This window comes from Myotis lucifugus, unplaced genomic scaffold, assembly GCF_000147115.1.
Source record: "Myotis lucifugus unplaced genomic scaffold, Myoluc2.0 scaffold_477, whole genome shotgun sequence".
NCBI classification, from domain to species: Eukaryota; Metazoa; Chordata; class Mammalia; order Chiroptera; family Vespertilionidae; genus Myotis; species Myotis lucifugus.
In genome coordinates, this window is record NW_005871525.1 from 213,451 (window position 1) to 235,044 (window position 21,594).

Here is a 21,594-nt window from a genome sequence, read left to right on the forward strand (position 1 = left end):
TAAAATAAATTATCAAAAATATAAATCTTTGTTTTACTATGGTTGCAAATATCAAAAAATTTCTATATGTGACACGGCACCAGAGTTAATTAGGGTTTTTCAAAATGCTGACACACCGAGCTCAAAAGGTTCGCCATCACTACACTATGCCAAGTAAATGTCAGCATAGAAAAACATTAAAACCCATAGAGAATTTTTGTGACTACTTGAGCCACACTGACAATTGCTGGGAAGCAAAATCTCAGGGAATAGAGATAATCGAGACAGTAATTTTACGCTTTTAGTTATTTAGGAGTTTAGGATCTTGTAACTCCTTGCTGTGATTACCAATAAATAGTTCTTGTGTGTTCTTCATTCAACAAATTTTACAGTGATTGGATTCTTTATAATGTCACTGTTTTAGTTTGGGACACCCACAAGCAGACTGGAGATAGGGGTTTGGTTCTCAGTAGTTTATTTGGGACGTAGTCTAAGAAATCTCTGGAGAGGGAAACAGAGGTGATAGAAAGTGTGTAAGAGTGAGGGCATTTGGGCTTGGTCTTGCTGGGAAGCCTCTGAGAAACTGGAACCTGCCTCAGAATTGTCCCACTAAGGGGCAAGGAAGCCAGGGCTTTTATCCGTTATTGGTTGAGGGTCGTTCCTGGGCTGTAAACTCCCTGGCACTTGGGGCCTGCCTACCCTTGTGACCAGAAATACCCTTGGGCAGAGAGCCCAAGTTGTAGGTAGTAGGGATGGAAACTTTCCAGATGATTTCCATGGTGGACAGAGGGGACAAAAAGTTGTTTTTTTCCTAAACATTGTTACAGTGGTGGACTGTGGTACAAGTGGTAAAACCGGAAGGTGTTTAATATGTGCTGTTTCTCCTTAGGATTTTCTGTTGCAGCAGACCATGCTGCGAATTAAGGATCCTAAGAAGTCTTTGGATTTTTATACTAGAGTTCTTGGAATGACGTAAGTAAACTCTATATTGGCGCCTGTAATGTTTAAATACACAGCTTTGCAAATATAGGCAATGCTTTCAAATCTATTTTTAAAAATGGGTTAAAGTTTGCTTCATAAATCACAAAAGTCCTTCTGGCCCGCGGTCTGGGACTGCTGTCAGGGCCTCTGTCAAGTTCCTCTGTCCCAGCCAGGCTCAGTGGGCTGCGAGACACCAATCCTTGTATTTTCTCTAATTCCCTTCTCTTCGAGAGCTGTCAGTTAAATCCTTCGTATGCCCAGACCCTTTTGATGTTAGAGCCACTTTTAGCCTCTTGTATACTTCAGAAAAGGTATACATATAAAGACATACTACTTAGAAAATGAATGAGTTTACTCGGGAAACAGGCTTCAGAAGCAAATGAAGGGCCCTTGGAGCTTAGGAGAGAGAAAAGCAAAGGTAACTCCTGGAGAGAAGAAGAAAAGAAGAAGAGGGGGACAGGAAAGGCGTGGGCGGGCTCCCGGAGCTTATTTTTCTTGATTTGAGGTTTTCTGTTTGTTTTTGATAATAAAGATAAAGAGTAAAATGATCTTTAATTTACTGCCTGGGTTATAACCTCCATGACATTGAGAGAAAAATTTGGTTCATACAGTATATGTCTCTGTTTTAAAAATCCAACCAATTCAGAAAAATACGAAATGAAAAGTAATAGCCTCCCTCTCCCAGTTCTTCTCCCCAGAGATAACTGCTGTAAACAATTTCTTGTAATTTTTTTCAGAAAAAGTATTTTGCATATATTCGTGGCATATTTAAAGGACAGAATGAAACCAAACTAATTGCACACTTGCTGTTTGCAGGCATTTTACACAGTATTTCATTCCATCTTCAGAGTAGGCCTATAAGGTAGCATATGTCTCCATTTTAACATATGAAGGAAGAAACCAGAGGTTAAACATTAAGTAACTAGCCCTGAATTTGAAGCCAGGTTCCTATGAACTCCAACGCTGACCTTGTTTTTAAGAACCCCCAAGTGGGGGGTGTGACCTTGTCCTGAAAGATATGCACAGCTGAGAAAAGCAAGTTTCAGTAGGGTCAGGTGCTGCATCTCCACCTGATGGGTCTACAAGGCTGTGCAGTCTGCTTAGTGTTTCATGACTGTAGTATTTGAGGTGTTGGATTCTTTATTATAAACAGATAGAGTAAATCTTATTTGTGGTAAGTCAGTGCATAGATTTTATTGGCCAGGGCATGTTACATAGCAGTGATAATCAAAAGATTTCAACAGAACTCTAGAAACTTTTCATTTGTTATGCTTCAGTCATTCCCTCTTATTATGAACTAGAGGCCTAGTGCATGCAATTCGTGCATGGGGGTGGGGAGGGTCCCTCAGCCTGGCCTGCACCCTCTCGCAATCCAGGACCCCTCGGGGGATGTCCGACTGCTGGTTTAGGCCCGATCCCACCGATCCCACAGGGATCGGGCCTAAACTGGCAGTCAGACATCCCTCTCGCAATCCGGGACTGCTGGCTCCTAACCACTCATCTGCCTGCCTGCCTGCCTGATCACCCCTAACCGCCTCTGCCTTGGCCCCCGCTGCTACGGCTTCGTCTGGAAGGACATCCAGAATGACGTCCAGAAGGTCGTTTGGCTGTCCAGTCTAATTAGCATATTATGCTTGTATTATTATAGATGAGGTCATGTTGGAGCATTTAATCCTAATCTAAAGAAAATTATATGAATCCTCATACTACCCTAGTCCTTGCAAAATAATTTTATACTCTGAATTCACTTTATAGGCCATAACTTCACTGATCTTTTTTAAAACCTCAGGATTAATAATTTGTCTACTCCTTCTCTCACATCAGTCTCTCCTTTTCCACTGGCTCTTTTTCCTCAACCTACAAAAAAGCTTAAGTCGTCTCTATTCTAGGATAATTCTTGCCCTCTGCTCTCTGGCCCTCCTTCCCATCGTCACCCACCATCTATGAAGGTGGATCACGCTGCTATTTGACTTGCTCCCCTCCCATCCTCTTCCAGTGCAGGCAGTCCAGCTTCTGCTGCCCCAAGCTGCGGAGACTGCCTCACAGGACCTTTCCATGTCTGGTGACCTGTTCCCAGTCTCAGTCCTGTTCGACCTTTCTGCAGTATTTGATGCTGTTAACCACTTAATTGTTGACAGTCACATCTTCTGTGTCCTTCCTTCTTTCTTACCACAGATCCTCAATCTTTTCCCTAGTAGTTTTGGCTTAGTAAGAACTCAGTACATTTATTTATTTATTTATTTAAAAAGTATTTTTAATTTAAGTTTTATTTTTCAATTATAGTTTACATTTATTTTATTTTTTTTTATTTCAGAGAGGAAAAAAGAGGGAGAGAGAGATAGAATCATCAATGACGAGAATCATTGATCAGCTGCCTCCTGCATGCCTCCTACTGGGGATCAAGCCCACAACCCAGGCATGTGCCCCGACCAGGAAACGAACTTTGACCCCCTGGTTCATAGGTCAGTGCTCAACCACTGAGCCACATGGGCTGGGCTATTTTGATTTAGTTTCAGATGTCCAGGTTAGTGATTAGATAATCATACTTTCAATGCACTTATTTTCTTTAACTGAATGTCATATACCTGAAAGGACAGTAAAGTAACACATTACATTTTTCAGTAAAAATAACATTTTATTTTGAAGGTATCTTTTGCCATTTATAAACAAGTACCATAATTCTGGCTAAGTTTCATTATATTTGAAGAATTGATGATATTTGAGGAAGTGATGAATTATAAAAGTTTGCTTTTTAAATTTTTATTTCACTGATATTTACAGATGAATGGATGTTGTTTTTTAAATCCTCACCCGAGGATACGTTAAAAAAAAATTATTATTGATCTGAGAGAGAGAGAGAGAGAGAAACATCAATGTGAGAGAGAAACATTAATTGGCTACCTCCACCAACCAAGAATCGAACCTGAAACTTGAGTATGCGCCCTGACAGAGAATTGAACCTGCAATCCTTCGGTGCACAGGACATGCTCCAACCAACTGAGCCACAGAGCTGAATAGATTTTTTTAAATGAGGTATTTTTCATTGGCTTACCTTGTTTTTCCTATGAAAATGGCCTTATTACAGAGTTATTCTTAGTAGAACTTGAATGTTGTTATGTTGATTTTAGTATGAATCAACCTTTCCTGTTGTTAATTGATTCAGGATTGTTGTTTAATTTCAGGCTACTCCAAAAATTAGATTTTCCCACCATGAAATTTTCACTCTATTTCTTGGCTTATGAGGATAAAAATGACATCCCAAAAGATAAAGATGAAAAGGTAGCGTGGGTGTTCTCCAGAAAAGCTACACTTGAACTGACACAGTGAGTATGAGTTTTTATCTTTTTATATATTCTATATTTTTTAAAGGCTTGTTTTTGTACACTGTTTTCCCTTACCAGCCTAATTCAAACCTGGTCTACCTCACCACTTTGCATTTGTAACAGGATGTTTGAGTACTTTTTCATGGATCTTTTGGTCTTTGTATTGGTCTTGTGGCATAGGTAGGACAAGTAAGATCATTTGCTTTTTAGGTAGAGAATCTAAGACTGAAATGGCAAGATATTTGCCAAACTATAGCTAACAAATGTTTAAGTACTACAACTAAGTCTTCATAAAATGTTGAAATAGGTATTCCTCTTTTTATTCTTTATGTTGTTTCTGTGCACTGTTTTGTTGTTGTTGTTAATCCTTACCAAGGATATTTTTTCATTGATTTTTAGAGAGAGTGGAAGGGGGAGGGAGAGACACAAAGAGAGTACAGAGAGAGAAAAAGAGAGAGCGAAACATCGATGTGAAAGAGACACATGGATTGGTTACCTCCTGAACACTCCCCAACTGACCGACTGGGGCTGGGATTGAACCTGCAACCCAGGTACATACCCTTGACCAGGAATCGAACCTGCAACCCTTTGGTCCTTGGACCGACACTCTAACCATAGAGCCACCCTAGCCAGGGCTCTGTGCACTCTTTAATAACCAATAAACAGCATTTGTTTCAGGATATGTGATTTAGTGTGTCCCCTGGTTCAAAACAGCTCTGGAATCAGACAGACCTAGACATGAGTCTTGACTCTGACAGTAGCTCTGTGACTCTGAACAAGTTATATCACCTCCATAAGTGACATTTTCATTATAAAATGCAGATACTCTAATATAGCTCATGGAGCTGCTATGAGGATTTTACTGAGCTCAGTAAGTGATAGTTGCTTTTGTTATTGCTATCCAGATGCCTGGTTTAGTCTCCTTAGTCTAGTTAAAATCATACTTTGTCCATTTGCCCTTTCTGTAGTTGAAAACTTAATATTTATAACAGCAGAGATTAGACCAAGTATATCAAATAATATATATGGTAAGATTTCAAAGACAGATTGTTGCAACTTTTTTTCCAGAATATCTGTTCTACAGGTCCCTTGTAATTGTGTTTTCCCTCCTTTCATAGCAACTGGGGCACTGAGGAGGATGAGACCCAGAGTTACCACAGCGGCAACTCAGACCCTCGAGGGTTTGGTATGTTTCCCTACTTGTATATAATATATACTAGAGGCCTGGTGCATGAAATTCATGCATGGGAGGGGGCCCTCAGCCTGGCCTGCACCCTCTCACAATCTGGGACCCCTCAGGGGATGTCCGACTGACTGCCCTTTTAGGACCGATCCCGTGGGCAGTCGGACATCCCTCTCGCAATTCAGGATCGCTGGCTGCTAACTGCTTGCTTGCCTGCCTGCCTGATGCCCCTAACTGCTGGCCTGCCTGCCTGATTGCCCCTAACCACTCTGCCTGCCTGCCTGATCACCCTCAACTGCTTGCTGCCTACCTGATCACCCCTAACCACTCTTCCTGCCTGCCTGATCACCCCCAACTGCTCACCTGCCTGCCTGATCACCCCTAACTGCTCGCCTGCCTGCCTGATTACTAACTGTCTCTGCCTCAGCCCCCACCCTGGCAGCTTCGTCTGGAATGAGGTCCGGAAGGTCATTTGGCTGTCCAGTCTAATTAGCATATTATACTTTTATTATAGATGGATTTGTATGCTGTTTGCATTGCATTCCTTTTTATGATTCTAACAGATCTAAAGCATTAAGTATAAGTAATTTATTAGGAGTAGGGTTATTGTTATTTTTGTTTTCACAAATTATTTTATTTAGGAGTTGTTTAATCTCATAATCTCATTCTAAACATTACATTTACTCTCAGTGATTTTACTTTTCAGTCTCTGTGTTATATTTCCAGTAGACTTTTTAAAAAAATATATTTTATTGATTTTTTACAGAGAGGAAGGGAGAGGGATAGAGAGTTAGAAACATCGATGAGAGAGAAACATCCATCAGCTGCCTCCTGCACACTCCCTACTGGGGATGTGCCCGCAACCAAGGTACATGCCCTTGGCCGGAATCGAACCTGGGACCCTTCAGTCCACAGGCCAACGCTCTATCCACTGAGCCAAACTGGTTAGGGTTCCAGTAGACTTTTTAATGTAAAAGCCAAAAGCTGTGATGAATAATAATCTTGATTTTTGCTAGCATATACTTCTGCCTTGAACTAAATCCTTTCAGTCAAGATAATGGGATTGCAGGCTTAAATTGGCTGTTATATAGTCACTGTCAACCACAAACCTATTAAGTATGCATAAATGATTATTCTTTTGTGTAGGTTATTCTTAATAGATTGAATAACCTATTCTTAATAGTTTATTCTTGCCCTGGCCGGTTTGGCTCAGTGGATGGAGCGTCGGCCTGTGGACTGAAGGGTCCCGGGTTCGGTTCCGGTCAGGGGCATGTACCTTGGTTTCGGGCACATCCCCAGTGGGGGGCGTGCAGGAGGCAGCTGATTGATGTTTCTCTCTCATTGATGTTTCTAACTCTCTATCCCTCTCCCTTCCTCTCTGTAAAAAATCAATAAAATATATTTTTTAAAAAATAGTTTATTCTTAACATATGAGTCAATTTTGGCCTTATTTTCAATAATTTATAATTCAGAGCAACTAATTAATTTATTATACCCAGCCAGTTAGACTTAGATTCTTATTCTTTAATACAGGGCTGGGCAAAAGTAGGTTTACAGTTATGAGTACATGAAAGTTTATTTTTATATTTTTATTTACTAATTATTGTATTATTTTCCATATCAACAACTATAATTCTACTTTTGCTTCACCCTCTATATTATAGTTTTCTAACCTACTTGATTCAGTCTGTCTTTGGATGCCTTTTGTTTTGAAATGTACTAGTTTTGGAAGCTACTTGTACAATGGCCACCCTATTGTAATGATTTCTTCCTTCTCTTTGCCTTGTTTTGGGGGTGGTCACCTAAGGTCACATCGGAATTGCAGTTCCTGATGTACACGGTGCTTGCAAAAGATTTGAAGAACTGGGAGTCAAATTTGTGAAGAAGCCTGACGATGGTGAGTTAGAGAACATTCACTGAGCACCCACGGGAAGGGCACAGTTGTAGTAAAACCCTTTTGGTTGCAAGTAACTTTGAAGAAGTCTACTTCAGCCGGCTTAATGAAAGAAGGGAGTTATTGGAAGAATACCTGCTTATTTAGGACCTGAAAGACAGCTACTACGGTGCTTCACAAAGGACTAGACACAGGATATGGGAGCCATCAAAGACCTAGGCTCCTCACCTACCCTCGGACCCCACCTTATTCTCTATCTCAGGTGTTATCTAGCCACCCCAAAATAAGTTCCTTAAAGTCTACTTTATCTGATATTAATATAACTATACCAAATCTCTTCAGTTAATAATGGCCTGGTATTTCTTTTTCACCTTCTACAACCTTTGCATGTCCTTAAGTTTTATATATGTTTCTTAAAATAGTATATGTCAAGATTTTGTTAGATTTACATGTAGTATAATTTATTTTACTTAGATTTGTTTCTGCCATCATAATTTATTATTTCAATTTTCATTTGAAACTCTTCACTGTTTTCACCGTTTCATTTTAATTCTTTCTTTTTATTTCAATTAAAAGATTTGATATCCAGATATCTTCCCCAACAGGAAGAGAACTTGTTCCCTTTTACTCCCATCATGTTACTGTTGTCCAGACTTGGATATGATTCATTTTTTAAAGATAATAAGTACGATTTCAAAGTATTTGATCACCTTTTCTCCATACGTCTCTTACAGCATTTTTGAGATTTTTCTGTCCCTTTATTAAGTACCTCAACCCAAACTGTTTTCAAAAGGTTTGTGAGATAAACTTTTGAAGCTTTGTATGCCTGAGAACCATGCCTTTAGACACAAATGGCAGTTTTGTTGAATATAAAATTTTAGAATTATTTTTCTTCAATCTTGGACATAGAACTCCATTGTCTCAGTTTTCCAATGTTGCTGTTGAAAATCTGCTGTCTGATTTGTATTCTTTTGATTTTTTTAAATTTATTGATTTTTAGAGAGAGAGGAAGGGGGAGAGAGAAACATCGATTTGTTGTTTCACTTATTTATGCATTCATTAGTTGCTTCTTGTATGTGCCCTGACCCGGGATTGAACCCACAACCTTGGCGTATCAGGACGACACTCTAACCAACTGAGCTACCAGCGACGGCTGATTTGTGTTCTTTTGTATATTATCTTCTGTTTTGTTCTGGAAGCTTTTTTTTTTAATATATTTTATTGATTTTTTACAGAGAGGAAGGGAGAGAGATAGAGAGCTAGAAACATTGATGAGAGAGAAACATCGATCAGCTGCCTCCTGCACATCTCCCACTGGGGATGTGCCTGCAACCCAGGTACATGCCCTTGACCGGAATCGAACCCGGGACCCCTCAAGTCCGCAGGCCGATGCTCTATCCACTGAGCCAAACCGGTTTCGGCACTGGAAGCTTTTAAAATTTGTTATTTCTTTTTCCTTGCCTTCTTTCTAGGAGATTTCCTCAAACTGGCATACCAGTTGAGAAAAAATTGAATTTTTTTCTCAAATGTATCTGTTCTGATAGTCATCTTTTGTGTTCTCATCTATTGTTATTTCAGCTATTATAATTCTGATTCCTAAGTTTTGCTTGATTGCTTTAACTTTTCTTTCTTTTTTAAATATATTTTTATTGATTCAGAGAGAGGAAGGGAGAGGGAGTGAGAGGCAGAGACATCAGTGATGAGAGAGAATTATTGATTGGCAGCTTTCTCATTCCCCACACTGGGGATCGAGCCCACAACCCAGGCATATGCCCTGACTGGGATGGAACCATGACCTCCTGGTTCAACCACTGAGCTGGGCCCTTTAACTTTTCTTGTTCTTGATTCATATTGGTTATATTTCATATTCCTCATCACTTTTACATGTTTAATTGTTCTTGGTCCATTGGTCTAATATTTGTTCTTCTGTTTGAATCTATAATCCATTGTTTATTTTATGGTTATGTTCCTCAAATTCTTGTTATTTTGGTCTCAGAGGGTATATTTTTTATTGCAAATATTAGGTATCCCAGCCCATCAGGCAACGTGAATGAGGGGAAAGCCAGATTCAATCTTGACAACTCAGCGACAGGAAGGTGGGCTGGGCAGAAATCCCTAGGCACTGAAAATGACAGTTAAACACCTCACATTCCGCAGAACAAGTCTCTTGCTTAGATCTTCCTGCTTTGTCCCTCCGGGACTACATATTAGCAGTATTACTAGGAGACATTCCTGAGATTGTCACCCCCTAAGCCTGGTTGTGTGGAAAGTGAAGGCTGGAGGGGATCAGTCGGTTCCCACGTGTTTTTCTCAGTTCCCCACAGGCTTCTGTGACCGGTGCCATTATTTACTCCCGAGGACATCTGAACCAGGACCATGCACCCTCTCCCACTCCCTCCCCCTCGTGTGGGGGTGGTGCTGATGCCCCAGCCACTGGGAGGAGCAAGAATCAAATTAACAAAACTCTTCCTGTTTATTCTCCCACAGGCATGTTGGACTGCCATGTGGTCCAGGCCAAAAGTACCCCCTTCCACATAGACCAGTTAAACAGGCACCCTACCTCATCCCCACAATTCCTCTCCACAACCATCACCCAAGGGGTTCTTACCGCCACCCCCCCCCCTACTTGCTATGTTCCTCTGGGGTGATTTTGGGGAAAGGAACTAGAGATAGGAGTCAACTAATTCAGCATCCTAGTCCCATAAATTTCCGAGGTCAATATTGTTCCATTTAAGCAAACAGCTCTACTTGCTAGACCTACTAGCCTTTCAACCCCAGTTATGAATTCCTGTGAGAACGAACCGGATCGGCAGACCTTGGGTTTCCCAGAATAGTCTTCACAGGGTTGTATGATTCGAGCATCTGGGTCTTGTGGCTGTGGGTGAGCCATGCCACCTGCTCCCTCGAGCACCAAACTGCCCTAGCCAGTTTGGCTGAGTGAATAGAGCGTCGGCCTGTGAACTAAAGGGTCCCAGGTTCGATTCCAAGGCCAAGGGCACATGCCCGGGTTTCAAGCTCAATCCCGCCCCACCCCACCCCCCAGTAGGGGGCGTGCAGGAGGCAGCCAATCAATGATTCTCTCATCATTGATGTTTCTATCTCTCTATCTCTCTCCCTTCCTCTCTGAAATCAATATATATATATATATATATATTTAAATAAGACAGTTTCTGTAATGATTCAACTGGTAGCATGAAGTGATATTGCAAAGAGGAGGGATTCACCTGTTACCTAAAAGATGTATCCAGTCCCACAGTTTATTTCATTAGAGTTGGTTTCCAGCTATGTGTAGAAGATAGAATATTAGTCATTCCAAAAAACATGCATTTGGGCAACAATGACAACAGAATTTTTAAAAATTAATACTATAAAGAATGCAAATTAAATTTGAAGTAACAAAAATCTTTTAAAAGTTTTTCAGGTTTTTTTTAAGTCTTTTTAATAATGAAAATCATTTCATTTTACAGGTAAAATGAAAGGCCTGGCATTTATTCAAGATCCTGATGGCTATTGGATTGAAATTTTGAATCCTAACAAGATGATAACTATTATTTAGGTCTGTGAGAATACTGCTTTGAGATGTCTATAAAGATACTGTGGGAGTTAAAAAAGAGAGACAGGGAAACTGGATATATTCAGATAACAGAAGCATCGAGGACTGATGGTTCATTGTCTCAATTCAAATTATTCTTAAGTGCATTTCCCTTCCTGTGTCAGCTGTGCTTTTCACCGACCTGATCAGTCCCTCTAGTTTTAAAGTAATGCTTTGCCTTGTGTCCTTGAATGTGGTTGTGTAACATTAGTTTTTTAGGTAATAATTAGAACAGTTCCCTTCAGAGGCCGCATTTGCCTTCTCCCTCCTAACCTGACTTCTCTCCACATCTGCCTTTCAAACATCATTTTTAAAAAAACACGTTTAACATGTTTCCTTCTGGGGTTTCAGTCCTCAGAAATAACGTTTCACAGTGGAAAGTGAAGAGCCCTGAACAAAAACAAAACTTGATGTGCGCTTCAAACAGTAGAAAGCGTTTATTTTACAAGAGAGAAGGCACTCTTGGGAGGAACTCGGAATCATGCCGAGGAGGATGCTGACAGAAAGACTAATTTCTTCTTATGTATAAAGTGCTTTCCAAGTTCAAGGACTAACCTCTTTATTTCGGGGATGGGGAGAAGGGTGGGAATATTTTTCCTGGGTTTGCAAACACCAGATTAGGCTGTCAACATGCTTTATCTTGCTGAATCCTCCCAGCTATCCTGTGAGAAAGAACACAGGCTAGACACGTAAAATAACTCTCATTAATGGCAGGCAATACAAATAGGCATGAGTACTCAAAATTCCACCATTATTTTTAGCATTCAGATGTACCTCATAAATGAGTACCTCACAGGACGTCCCCCGCTAGCCTCCTGTTGTAAAACCTTCAGTGACTTAGCCTTATCCTCTCAGCTCTCGGCCTGAGAACCGTGGTGAGGGAGGGGGCAGTGGAGGAAGGAAGTCAGTAGCCCTCACCTGCTCTGGGGGTGCCCGGTTGTTCTTGTGTGAGTGGTGCTTGTGTTACCTGTGAAGAGCCCTACACTAAGGTCTTTCAGATGCCGGTCGTCATTTAGGGTAAATTATGACCAGTGATAACTTAGGTATCAGAAATCAGCTCAGTGGTCTTCTCTGCCATAATTGACATTTGATGGATTTAAAAAAAAAAAAACTGATTTAAAAAAAATCTCTTAAGGCCCAGGAAATAAGAGCATCCAATTTGTTTAACTACATTTAGGTTTTCTATAGACTGTGGTGGAAGATCTTTGGGTAGGCCATGCCAACTGTGCTTACACTGCTAGAAGCACTTGACATTTCCTTTCTGGATGGAATGGATTTATGTGAGCAACTCAAACAAATGGCCATACTTATAGACTGAAATAAAATAAGCATTTAAATAAGACTGTGTTTAATTTGTAAACTCTCCAGCATGTTCTTTCTTAAAAGAAGAAAAGGGCTGCCCTCAGGATGTGAAGGGCCTTGCAGGCTCATTCTGAACTGGGAATAGATGTAATTCTTTATATCCTGCAAACAGATAGTTTCTAAGTATAAGGAGGTGTGGGAAAGGTGGGAAGAGGGAAGTAAGGAAGGAATAAAGGGTGGAAGAAGAAAAAAGTATAAAGAAGAATGGCCACATGTCAAAAGGTGAGTTGTGGGAACCAGCAAAGACTAGTTTCACATGTTGGGTATAACATCATCAAATGGGCGCGTTATTAGATTCATAAATTCAGTCATTTAAACCTTATTTTCACAGAAGAAGCCTTCTGTACTTGCTAAGTAAAACTTGTCAAAACATAGCCCTTGCTTATTCCTTAAACTCATCCTTATATGCATTGAAAAAATAACTATTGTATCACCAGCTTTGCTAGCAATTAGGACAATTCACTTCCAAATTAACCTACCTGAGAAGTGGTGATATGAAAGGGTGAGGTTGACCTCAAGAAGTTTTCCTTATGGCGGTGTAGTACTCCATTGTGTCTAAGAACTATATGCTTTAACTCATGTGGAATATAAAACAGAAACTTATGTACACAAACAGCAGTGTGGTGGTTGCCAGAGGGAGGGGTAGGGGAAGGAAGGGGTCCTAATATGAGGTGACAGGAGAAGATTTGACTTTGGGTGGTGGCACATGGTCCTATATACAGATTTTGTAAATTAGTAATCCACACATATAACCTATATGTTCATGTAGACTAATGTCACCCCAATAAAATTTAAAATAATGGGAAATAAAAATAAATAAATAAATAAATACATACATAAATAAGACATTTTCCACAGGTGTTTTGAAGTAGGAGCTGATGGCTGAGAGGGTCCCTTATGGCTTCCCTCCATAGCATTCTGACTAGAATTTCACACAGTGTACATAACTGTTTATCAGTAGCACAGCTGCTTGTGAAGAGGGTCATATCAGTAAGGATGCTTGTTGCTGGCAATGAGACCCAACTTTACCAAATGTAACAAGCACTTCAGCGGTTCTAGACTGGGTTGATGGAGGGTTCAGACATACCAAGAACCTCCGTTTCTTTCCATCTTTCCCAGCCTTTCAGTGGTTTCTTTTGGGGCTAATAATATTTGCGACCAAAGATGCCTACCATGGCCCTAGCCGGTTTGGCTCAGTGAATAGCGTGTTGGCCTGCGGACTGAAAGGTCCCGGGCTCGATTCCAGTCAAGGGCATGTACCTTGGTTGCAGGCTCGATCCCTGGCCCTGGTCGGAGGTCATGTGGTAGGCAACCAATCGATGTGTCATTGATGCTTCTCCCTCTCTGTCTCTCCCCGTCACTCCACTCACTCTAACAATCAATGGAAAAATATCCTGGGTGAGGATTAAAAATACCTACCATGATTCCAGGTGTCATGTATAAACCAACAGTGTTCAGTGAAAATAACCTTTTTTCCCTTCGCAGAATTCCTCAGACCTCTTCCTACCTGGGTCACTTGCCTGGCTCTAATCACTGGCAGGGAATGAACCACTGGCTGAAATGGATTGTATTTACCCAAGTTGCCTGCATATGAGGGCAGACACTGGGTTAAAATTGAGATGGCCAGAATGGAGGAGCGAATAATGGCTTCTGAGTAGGCATAAAAAGAAACTGCAATGATGAAATTAAATATTGAGGTCCAGTTGGTACAAGGTGCAGTAAAAAATAAACATTTCTTGCCCTCAGAAAGATTTTAGTCCAAGATTGTGGTTCTCAGACTTAGCAGACACTTTCTGTTATAATATAATCAGAACATTTCTAACATCCATCACACCCACTATCCTAAAATGAAATTTATATGTAACTTTCCTATATACACAATTTTAAAAAGGGTAAATCCAATGCCTTTATTGTAATATAAAGGATAAATGGAATCAATTTCTAATAAAATATTTCAATAAGTAAATCAAATACTGCTATACTAGAAAACAGTGAGTTAGTCAGGTGCTTACTCTTAAGTATGGAAGAAGTAAAACTTCAATAGAGTACTGTAACACTGATATTTTAAAATAAAGACAATTCATGATTCATGAAGAGCTATAATGTTACAACTGTAAATGCATACTGATAATAGCTGTGTTTTACTGGTTAAAGACGATGAATAATATTACTGTTGGAAACATCATTTTCCAAAATGGTGTTCAATTCTTTCTGAAATTTTGAATAAAAGAATAATACTCCTCTTTATAGGATAGTTTTGTCCCTAGTAAATATTAAGACTTTATATGTTCAAATAAGTAAAATAGAAGTTACAGGCTCAGATAATAAAAATCAGGCTTTATAATTTCTTAAAATTGAAATATAATTAACATACATTATCCTGTAAGTTTAAGGCATGCAATGTGTTGATTTGATACACTTATAGATTGCAAAATGATGACCACCATAACATTAGCTAACACCTCTATCACATCACATAATTGTGATTTCTGTGATGGAACAGTGAGGAGCTAGTCTCTTTACAAGTTTGAAGTTCATAACAGTGTTGTTGACGATTCACTATGCTGTGCATTAGATCTCTAGGACTTACTTGTCTGCTAGTTGCAAATTTTTATTTTACAATTTTTTAAAAAATATGTAGAATAGTTTCAGATTTATAGAAATGTTGCAGAAATAGTACAGAGGTGATCCCATATACCCCATACCCAGTTTTCCTTATTTTTAAAAGATTAGTATGGTACATTTGTCACCACTAATGAACCTGTACTGATACGTTATTATTAACTGTCTATACCTTATTCAGATTTTTGTTTTTACCTACTTTTTCTGTTACAGGACCATACATTATATTAGTCTTCATGTCTGCTTAGGCCCCTTTAAAATGTGATTGTTTTTCAGACTTTCCTTGTTTTTGGTACCTGACAGTTTTGAGCCCTAGTCAGATACTTTGTAGAGTGTTTCTCAGTTGGAATTTTCTGAAAATTTTCTCATGATGAAACAGGCTATGGGTTTTCAGGAGGAAGACAAGAGGTAAAGGGCCCTTCTCATCCCCTCAAAGGCACACGCTGTCAGCATGATGTGTCACTGGCGTTCACCCTGATCACCTGGCTGCAGTGCTGTTGTCAGGCTTGTGTCCATGGTAACGTTATTCTCCACCACCCACCCCACTTCCACACTGTGCTCTTTGCAAGGAAATGGTATGTGAAGCCCACACTGAAGGTGTGGGGAGTTCTCCTACAGGGGAAAAATGGCTTTATACCTAAATGAATACTCACTGAGACTTCACAAAGTTTTTCGGATCATTACAGGAAATTTCACATCTCTGCTCCTCGTCCACTAAATACCAGTATTGAAACCTAACCAGAAATGCCCCACAAGTTTCTGAAACAACCTCTAGGGGTCAGTACTGCCCTGTTGAGAATCACTGGTCTGGTCTAAGACTCCCAATTCCAGTTTCTATAGAGTGTGAACTTAAAGTATTTACAAAGGAATCTGAGTTCAGAATCCACCGTTTTATGCTTTCCTTCTTACATATTTTTGTTTGCCACTAGTTCAGCAGCCATTTATTTTAGCTATTTGCAGTCCTCTAGAATGTTCAATTTGCCTTTTACATAAACTCATTTTATTTCATTAAATTATGTACTTACGAGGATAACTGGCTTGAACATGTTGGTAATGGAAACAACTGACTTGATAAGCACACAGCTCATTAGGGAAGTAGGAGTGCACAGATGCCCTGGAGAGTGGACAGCTAGGTACATTAGCCTGCCGGGACATCAGTTCTTTATCGAGGAAATGATGAGCCAGGTTCATCCAATCATTAGTGAAGTGGAAGTTGGTTAACAGAATTTTTACTGAAAATGCATCAATTTGAGTCCTATCAATATTAGCAAAGATTACAGGATATTTTTAATGCATCAATTTGAGTCATTGATGTTAGAATGATTATAGACGATTTTTTAAATGTCAGTATCTATGACTGCTGTAGTTGTAATGAAATAGGCACTTTTATAAACATTATCCTAACTATTGATACACTGATTTTGCAATATGTTTCAAGAGTCATTATAGACTTTAAAATATTCATCCTTTTATCTGGTACTATTGTTATTTTCTGAGAATTCTGTTTCCTAGGAAATAATCAGATTTTTGTTTTAATATTATATACAATTTGTTGCATCCATCATTATTCATAACTAGAGGCCTGGTGCATGAAATTTGTGCATGGGGGGTGGAGGGGTCCCTCAGCCCAGCCTCCAATCTGGGACCCCTAGGGGGATGTCCTTCTGCTGGTTTAGGCTAACTGCCTCTGCCTGCCAGCCTGATCACCCCTACCTTGCCCCCCCCCCGCTGGCCTGATCGTCCTCAACTTGCTCCCCTGCTGGCCTGATCACCCCTAACTGCCTCTGCCTCAGCCCTTGCCTAAGCCGCAGTCTAGCCTCCCTCTGTGGGAAGCAACCTGGCGGATCAGGGGAAGGCACCGCCCCAATTACCCTGCTGCTGCTGCCACTGCCAATCTGAGCCTGGGCCCTTCGCAGCCACTATGGCTTTCTCCGGAAGGACATCCTGAAGGTTGTCAAGAAGACATCCGCCCTAATTTAGCATGTTACCCTTTTATTAGTATAGATCGAAAAATTTAGAAACAATTTAAATGTATAAAAATGGGAAAATAAATGAACTATTCTAACACCACAGATGGTAGAATATTATTTATTTTTACACCAGTAAATTGTATTCTCAAAGAATATTTAAAGATGTGGAGGCCTGGCCAGTGTGGCTCAGTTGGTTGGAGTATCGTCCCATATACCAAAAGGTCTCTCTCGGGTTCAATTTCAGGTCAGGTCACATACCTGGGATGTGGGGTTCAGTCCCCAGTTGGGGCACATATGAGAGGAAACCTGTCGATGTTTCACTCTTCTCCTCGCCCCTTCCTTCCTCTCTCTCAAATCAATAAAAACATATACTTGGGTGGGGATTTAAAAATAAGATGTGGATAAATGCTCATGAGATATTAAGTGGGGGGAAAATGCAGTATACAAACTAATGAACATATGTTCTTGATTTTTTATTTTAAAAGAAACAAGTATACAAAGAAATGACTAGAAGAACATGTACCAAGTTCTGATTTGCTTTAGCTGCTGGGATTACCAGTGATTTTATTTCCTTCTTTAGGTTTTTCTGTATTCTCCAAATTCTCTAAAATGAGCAAGTATTTCCTTTTAAAATCTATAAAAACTGAGATATATTGCTTAATTTGCTAACATTTACTATTTTGACCTTTTGAGTAAAATGAAGTTGTTGTTTTTTTAATCCTCACCTGAGTATATTTTTTCCATTGATTTTTAGAAAGAGTGGAAGGGAGAGGGAGAGACACACCAATGTGAGAGAGACACATCTATTGGTTGCCTCCCGCATGCCTTGGACCAGGGCCAGGAGCCTGAAACTGAGGTATATGCCCTTGACCAGAATTGAACCCAGGACCCTTCAGTTCACAGGCCGATGCTCTATCCCAGTGATGGCGAACCTTTTGAGCTCGGCGTGTCAGCATTTTGAAAAACCCTAACTTAACTCTGGTGCTGTGTCACAATATAGAAATTTTTTGATATTTGCAACCATAGTAAAACAAAGATGTATATTTTTGATATTTATTTTATATATTTAAGTGCCATTTAACAAAGAAAAATCAACCAAAAAAATCTATTCTCGTGTCAGAGGTGTCATAGGTTCGCCATCACTGCTCTATCCACTGAGAAAACTGGCTAAAGCTAAACTGAAGTATTTAAATGAACATGTTCTTGTCTGCTATCTAAACTTCTATTTAATATGGTAACATATAATAAAGATTAAAAGATGCTCTTATATATTTAAAATGCTTTATATGTTTAAAAGGACTTAAAATTCTAAATAAGCAAATTCAATTCAGTGACATTTAAACTTTATTTAAATTGTAAAAGTTGAAACAGGTCATTGCTAGCCCATGAAGGAAGGTGGCATTATCTTTTTGTCCACACTACCCACTCTTAGCTGACTTTTTCTGAATGAACTTTTTGTTGTTGTTGCTTACATTCATTTTGCATATTCAGTTGTAGTCTGAAATTGTACCATAAGTACCTGGTACAGTTTAGGCACAAGCACCACCCTGTATTTATTTAGGAAAGTGCCAGTCGATGCATCTTGAAAACCATTGTAGCATAGCCACCGACCAGTATTTGAAACAGCCTCACTCTTCCCAGGATGGTCTCTGTACCAGCAGCATCACATCCCCTGATGCTAGTTAACAGTGAAGGCTTTCAGGCTTCACCGCAGACATACTGAATCAGAATCTTTACTTTCAAAGGATCCCCGGGGGATCGGTGTGAATAAAAAAGCACTGTCGTACAGGCTCCTTTTTAAAGCCACTAATATCAGAGAAGTGTATCCAAAAATAGGAATTATTTTCACCCTCTATTATAAAAATAGTAAAACGCTCATTTGTGGTAATGAACATAAGGGACATGTATCTAACCCACAAACTCAGGGGTGTAAGAAGTGGAATTTCTAATTGCACATAATTAAAGCCCCCACTTTCTGAGGGGGTAGGTGGGAACAATCTCAGTAAACTCAGGAACTTTCCTGAGGCTTTTCTCTGAGGTAAAGTCTTAGGTTCCTCTACTGTCTAGAACAGTGGTTCTCAACTTGTGGGTTGCGACCCCTTTGGGGGTCGAATGACCCTTTCACAGGGGCCGCCTAAGACCATCGGAAAACACATATTGTTTTTGTGATTAATCACTATGCTTTAATTATGTTCAATTTGTAACAATGAAAATACATCCTGCATATCAGATATTTACATTACAATTCATAACAGTAGCAAAATTACAGTTATGAAGTAGCAACAAAAATAATTTTATGGTTGGGGGTCACCACAACATGAGGAATTGTATTAAAGGGTCGCGGCATTAGGAAGGTTGAGAACCACTGGTCTAGAAGGTTGGAGGAAGATGGGCATCTGATCTTCCACAGGTGAACCATCCTATTGGCATTTGCTAAAATGTCAAGTACCCTAAATAGTCCTTTGTTGTAAATCTGTGTAGCTTGCTGTTAGACCATCATTCATTCTCACTGTTGAGGCTACTTCAGGTTTGGCACCTCACTTGCTGCTTCATTCATCTATTTCCATGCTATGTTAGCCTACAGGGAAATCTTTGGGGCTAAGACTTCTGCACAACACTTACCTAGGGAGCATTGGATCATTCTGCTGCTCTGGCATCACGTGAGACCGCGGGAAGCTAACCCTGAGGTTTGTATAAGGTCTTATCTAGTAGACATCTCTCACAGCCAGTTCTTCCCATGGAGCTTGCTGACTTCCAGGGGGTCCCACCCGGGAAGCCAAATACAGGGACCCTCGCCTTCTAGATCTGCAGACTCCCACATTTCAGATGTGATTTCCCTCCATTTAACCCACAGGCGCAGGGGAAGGTAGAGCCTCGTCACAGGGCCTCACCAGGTGGTGGAGCTCTCCCTCCTGACTCCCTCCTCAACCCAAAGTATGAAGGTTTCCATTTTTGAAAGTTAACGGCCTTTTTTCTTTTTAACATCCCCAAGCCTACGTTGCAGCTGTCTGAATGGGGAAATGCCATGGGTTACAGAAATGCAGGGAGAAAAGTTAATATTTCAAAATATGCCACATGAACCATGGGATACAAGGATTTATATCCCATTATTATGATAGAGGAGTGTACTGAGTATGACTAGGAGCACACAATCATATGAAGTGTTCTCATAGAAGAAGAGGCTGGGAGTCAGTATGAGACAAATCCTGCAGGAGAACATTATAGTCCGAAGAGGCAAACTGCACAGAACAACTAGAGCGCAGGAAGCAAAATGTCGGCAAGAGTAAAATAGGTTCAAAAGCCATACTAACTACCCTATTTTGGGCTATTAGTGGCAATTACAGCATCTGGACTAATTTGAAGAGTCCACTCCTAAAGTGGTGGTTCTCATAATTTGGCAGGTATCAGAATCCCGTGGAAGGCTTGTCACCCCCAGAGTTCTGATTCAGTAGGCTGGAGGTGGGCTCTGGAATCTGCCTTTCTAACAAGTTCCCAGACTCTGCTGATGCCGCTGGTCAGGGGCCACACTCTGAGAACAGCTGCCCTAAGTGTCAGCACTCCCCATGGATTTGCAGGTTTAATGCTACAAAACCATGTGACATCTATCTGTTCTGCAGCCCTTCCGGACATCCCTTATCCTTTCACTTGCAGCCCCACCGCCATCATTACTATGTGTCTCTTGGCTAGTCCCAACCTTCTTTCCAAATGACATAAATGACTTGTCTGTTTCTGATAGTCCCTCCTCTTTGCTTTTCTTCAGAGCTGACACACTCCTGGCCGTTTTCCTCTACACTCGTCTGTTCCTCCTGGTGTACTACATGCAAACCCGGTTCCATTGAGGACATATTCTCCCAGGTTCTCAGCATTTTGTTTTCACCTGCTTTCCTCCTTCAGTAAGATCTCCAGCATCTGCAGGAATATGACTTGTAAATGGACTGGAGACCAGAGAGTGAGGATTTAATAAAGAAATCTGAATCTAGCAAAATAGCTGGATAGAAACTCAATATGCAAAAATCAATATACATAAATTTTTAAATGACTTTATTTAAAATAGCAAATAAAACATGAAATACCTAGGAATAAATCTAATAAGATTTGTAAGACCTCTATAAACTAGAACAATAAAATTTTAATGACAAATTTAAAAACAAATAAATGAAGGGATATACCATGTTTACAAATTAGAAGAATCAATAACCAGAAATAAGTTATCTCTAAATTGACCTTTAGATTCAATGAAATCCCAGCCATACTCAGCGAAGGATTTTTATGGAATTTGGCAAGCTGGTTCTAAAATGTATATAGAAATGCAAAGGGCCAAGCAGACATGGATAAAGTGATAAAGCAAACTTGGATAGCTTTTTCTACCAGATGTCAAGGCTTACTCTAATGCCCCAATGACTAAGGCAGTGAGGTATTGGTACAATGATAGACATATAGATCAAAGGGAAAGAATAGAAAGTCCAGAAACAGATCCTCAGGTAATGTATACTAGATTTATGAGAAAGTTAGCACTGCAAAGCCGTAGGTAGAGGACAGTGTTGTAGGTAGGTGCCCAGGGAACAGGCTCAGAAAGGGAGACTGGCCTACAGGTGGTATAGTTGGAAGTGCTTTCAGCAACCATGCTTCAAGGGAGTGAAAAAACCGCAATCAGGCAGGAGGACAGGTTTAACCAATACAGTGGCAAT

At 40.1% G+C, this 21,594-nt stretch overlaps 1 protein-coding gene across 2 annotated transcripts in view; it reads left to right on the forward strand.

The window, feature by feature from the left end:
- GLO1 (glyoxalase I) overlaps positions 1–20,910 on the forward strand; it is a 35,571-nt gene extending 14,661 nt beyond the window's left edge. Inside the window, exons 2-6 of one of the 2 annotated variants that reach the window (XM_023744581.1) lie at positions 869–951; positions 4,143–4,283; positions 5,402–5,469; positions 7,274–7,363; positions 20,667–20,910. In XM_023744581.1, coding sequence (XP_023600349.1) covers positions 869–951; positions 4,143–4,283; positions 5,402–5,469; positions 7,274–7,363; positions 20,667–20,803 — 519 coding nt within the window. In that variant the 3' untranslated portion in view covers positions 20,804–20,910. Of the gene's footprint in view, positions 1–868; positions 952–4,142; positions 4,284–5,401; positions 5,470–7,273; positions 7,364–10,827; positions 12,295–20,666 lie in introns of those variants that run through there. The other variant, XM_006103252.3, reaches the window with a different exon arrangement.
- The last annotated feature ends 684 nt before the right edge of the window (positions 20,911–21,594 follow it).